General features: G+C 44.8%; 1 protein-coding gene across 1 annotated transcript; it reads left to right on the top strand.

The window, feature by feature from the left end:
- Positions 1 to 1,132: 1,132 nt before the first annotated feature.
- On the top strand, positions 1,133 to 2,056 carry LOC136577716 (olfactory receptor 2B2-like). The gene has a single exon (XM_066577634.1). It carries the CDS (start codon positions 1,133 to 1,135, stop codon positions 2,054 to 2,056), a length of 924 nt encoding a protein of 307 aa, XP_066433731.1.
- The last annotated feature ends 2,236 nt before the right edge of the window (positions 2,057 to 4,292 follow it).

Genomic DNA, 4,292 nt, shown 5'->3' with positions numbered 1-4,292 from the left:
CTCTACTGATTATGCCATGTTTTAAAGTGCAATCAACAGAGTCATTGCCAGTTCAGATATTTGACATGTTTTAGCTTAAGCACATCTAATGAAGCCTTTGATTAGTTGTGTCAAGTGTGCTTGAGAAAACACTTAATTTGCAAATGTAGGATTTTATGAGGGATTCTATTCAGGCCGTTGAATAATTCTGGGACTGCAGAACTTGTTAAAGTGACCTTTAAAGCTTTGGAGAAACCGCTAGTGTAAGGCCGGCTCCACACGAGCGTGACGGGCTCCGCCGCGGAATATTCCGCGGCGAAGCCCGTCACGGCGCCCCCCAGAGACCCCATACTTACCAGCGGAAGATAGCGTGAAGACGCTTCCCCGCCCGCCGCGTCATGTGACACGCCCACCGCGTCACATGACGTGGCCGGCCGTGTCACGTGACGTGTCGGCCGTGTCACGTGACGCGTCGGCCGCATCATATGACGCGGCGGTAGGCGGGAAAGCGTTTTCACGCTATCTTCTGCTGTGTTACAGCGGGAGATAGCGTGAACGGACGGCTTCCATTGACTGCAATGGAAGCCGTCAGCGCGTACACCCGTGGCAAATAGAGCATGCCATGGGTGAGGACAGGAGATTTCATGGTGCGGAATTCCGCGGTGGAATTCCGTATCGTGAGCATTGTGCTATTAGGTTCAATAGAACCTAATAGCAGCGGGCAACGCAGCGGATTTTCGCCGCGAGTTACGCGGCGTAAATCCGTTCGTGGGAAGGAGGCCTAATAGTTGTGTTGAGCTATTTAATTTATATATTTTTTTTTTGCAAACAATTGAATGTTTGTAGTTTACAAAGGGAGGTTAAATAACTTTTGAGAGCAGCTGTATGGGTGTGGGGGTTTCACATAATTATATATTTTTTTGCAATTTAGGTTTTATTTCTACATGTCAAAAGATGGAAAACTAAGTTTCCAGAGGTGCAAAATTTCAAAAAATCCTGAAAAAGAGTTAAAACATACATATGTTGTTTAATAAAATGTACACAAAGAATGAGTTATGGGTTCAATAAAAAATATCCAATCTGAATGTTCATAAATAATAATTCCCAACAAATCCACATTATTCAAATAGGTTACCAATTTCTTCTTTTCAGAATGCATTTGCAAAATGAGACCTTACTCAGAGAATTTGTTCTTCTTGGACTTTCCAGTGACCCAAAGACACAAGTTGGGCTTTTCATTGTCTTTACATCAATGTATATAGTGATTTTTATTGGAAACTTTCTCATCATTGTTCTAGTTGTGACAGATGCCAACCTTCACACTCCTATGTATTTCTTTCTTTGGAACCTGTCCTTTCTGGATCTGTGTTATTCTACTTCAATTCTTCCAAGAATGTTGAAGGATTTATTGTCAGTAAATAAAGTCATCTCTTATGGTGAATGTGCAGCACAAATGTGCATTTCCCTTTCTTTGGGTCAAAGTGAATGTGTTCTGCTTGCTGTTATGGCCTATGATCGTTATGTGGCTATATGTTATCCACTCCATTACACCACTATTATTAGTAAGATGGTCTGTATTAGACTGGCAGTTGGCATATGGATGTGTGGATTCTTTATGTCTGCTTCCGTTGTAACTCTCACACTTAATGTTGACCTATGCGGACACAACGTAATAAATCACTTTGTATGTGAAGTAACAGAAGTATTGTCACTGGGGTGTGAGAACATTATCCTTGTGGAATTAATCATTTATATTATTGGCATAATTATTCTCCTGATTCCTGTAACCTTTATTGTAATATCTTATGTTAATATCATTCAAAATATCTTAAAAATTGCATCATCATCCGGGCAGAGGAAGGCTTTTTCCACATGTAGCTCTCATATGATAGTTGTGGTAATCTTTTATGGATCAGCAATGGCTTCCTATATGAAACCTAGATCGAGTTCTCTACCTGGCACTGATAAAGTGATTGCTGTATTTTATGGAATTGTCACACCGATGTTAAATCCCATGATTTACACACTGAGAAACAATGATGTGAAAGCTGCATTTCTAAAACTGATTACAAAATGAAAGTTTTAGGATAATATTGTGTCTGAAAATAATAATGAATAAAGAAAATATATGGCTATGATCAACATCAGGAACTTAAAAAAAAGAAATAAACAGAAGTACTGATTTTAGCACAAGAACAAGTGATCAGGACTAATGTGATAAAAGCCAGGTTGGAAAAATCTATACTAGATGCAAAATTCCGACTCTGTAAAGGAGCTAATGAAACAATTGACCATGCACTCAGCTGTTATTAAAGAAAATATATACAGACTGAGTACAAACAAAGACACGGTTCTATGGCAATTTTCTTTTTTAAATGTGGTATCAAGGGTCCACAAAGGTTAAATTGTAACCAACCCCACAGCAGCCCTTGCCATCAGCTAAAATTCAAAGCCCTGCTCTCAAATCCCTGGAAACTAATAATAAAATAATTATGAAACCCTCTGACAAAGGGGGTAACATAGTGATTGTGGACACCACGCAATATGTTGAGATGTGTGAACACATCCTGAATGGCAGGGATACAAATGCTAGGTTGAAATCAGATCCAACATTACTGTACAGGTCTGAACTGAAACATCTTCTAACTAGAGATGAGCGAACGTACTCGGCCGAGCTTGATACTCGTTCGAGTATTAGCGTGTTCGAGATGCTCGTTACTCGTAACGAGTACCACGCGATGTTCAAGTTACTTTCACTTTCATCTCTGAGACGTTAGCGCGCTTTTCTGGCCAATAGAAAGACAGGGAAGGCATTACAACTTCCCCCTGCAACGTTCAAGCCCTATACCACCCCCCTGCAGTGAGTGGCTGGCGGGATCAGGTGTCACCCGAGTATAAAAATCGGCCCCTCCCGCGGCTCGTCACAGATTAGTTCTGACATAGAGGAGGGAAAGTGCTGTTGGTGCCGGAGCTGCTATAGGGAGAGTGTTAGGAGTATTTTAGGCTTCAAGAACACCAACAGTCCTTCTTAGGGCCACATCTAACCGTGTGCAGTAGTGTGGAGGCTGCTTTTTGCAGTGTTGCACATTTTTTTTTTGGTATATCGGCCGTGCAGAGCATTGCGTCCTGCAGTAATTATACATACTCCAGGGCCAGTAGTGGTGGTGAGGCAGAGACAGAAGACATATATTGTGAGGCAGGGACAGAAGACATATATTTATTGAATATAGGCAGTGGGCCTTTGCAAAAACATTTGGGGAAAAAAATCTATTTGGGCTGCCTGTGACTGTCCTCAGTGTTCTGGGTCTGTGCTGGGTGTAGTTGTCCTCCTAATTTATACGCAGCCAGCTAAGTGTTACAGCAGGCTTGCGCAAAATTATTTCCTGGCTGTGTTGGCTGTTACATCACATTCCAGTCCACAGTGCAACAGTCTGCAGTTATTTTACATACTCCAGGGCCAGTAGTGGTGACGCAGGGACAGAAGACATATTTATTGAATATAGGCAGTGGGCCTTTGCAAAAACATTTGGGGGAAAAAATCTATTTGGGCTGCCTGTGACTGTCCTCAGTGTTCTGGGTCTGTGCTGGGTGCAGTTGTCCTCCTAATTCATACGCAGCCAGCTAAGTGTTATAGCAGGCTTGCGCAAAATTATTTCCTGGCGTTCCGTAAGCGAAGTCAGCCTCCAACCACAGGCCAATAAGCGGCACATTTAATTACAGCGTTCTGTTTCTGCACTACTGGTAATACACCATGCTGAGGGGTAGGGGTAGGCCTAGAGGACGTGGACGCGGGCGAGGACATGGAGGCCCAAGTCAGGGTGTGGGCACAGGCCGAGCCAGTGCGGTGGCCAGGGGTAGAGGCAGGGCCACACCGAATAATCCACCAACTGTTTCCCAAAGCGCCCCCTTGCGCCATGCCACCCTGCAGAGGTCAAGGTGCTCTACGGTGTGGCAGTTTTTCACAGAGACGCCTGACGACCGACGAACAGTGGTGTGCAACCTTTGTCACGCCAAGATCAGCTGGGGAGCCACCACCACCAGCATGCGCAGGCATATGATGGCCAAGCACCCCACAAGGTGGGACGAAGGCCATTCACTGCCTCCGGTTTGCACCACTGCCTCTCCCCCTGTGCCCCAACCTGCCACTGAGATCCAACCCCCCTCTCAGGGCACAGGCACGACCGTCTCCTGGCCTGCACCCACACCCTCACCTCTGCTGTCCTCGGCCCCATCCAGCAATGTCTCTCAGCACAGCGTCCAGACGTCTCTAGCACCACTGTTTGAGCGCAAGCGCAAGTACGCCGCCACGCACC

The sequence above is a fragment of the Eleutherodactylus coqui genome, chromosome 8, assembly GCF_035609145.1.
Source record: "Eleutherodactylus coqui strain aEleCoq1 chromosome 8, aEleCoq1.hap1, whole genome shotgun sequence".
In the NCBI taxonomy this organism is placed as follows: domain Eukaryota; kingdom Metazoa; phylum Chordata; class Amphibia; order Anura; family Eleutherodactylidae; genus Eleutherodactylus; species Eleutherodactylus coqui.
This window is presented reverse-complemented; position numbering and strand designations above follow the sequence as displayed.

Excerpts from the sequence above, each read along its gene's own strand:
- LOC136577716 (XM_066577634.1), top strand. The coding sequence starts at position 1,133 with ATGCATTTGCAAAATGAGACCTTACTCAGAGAATTTGTTCTTCTTGGA.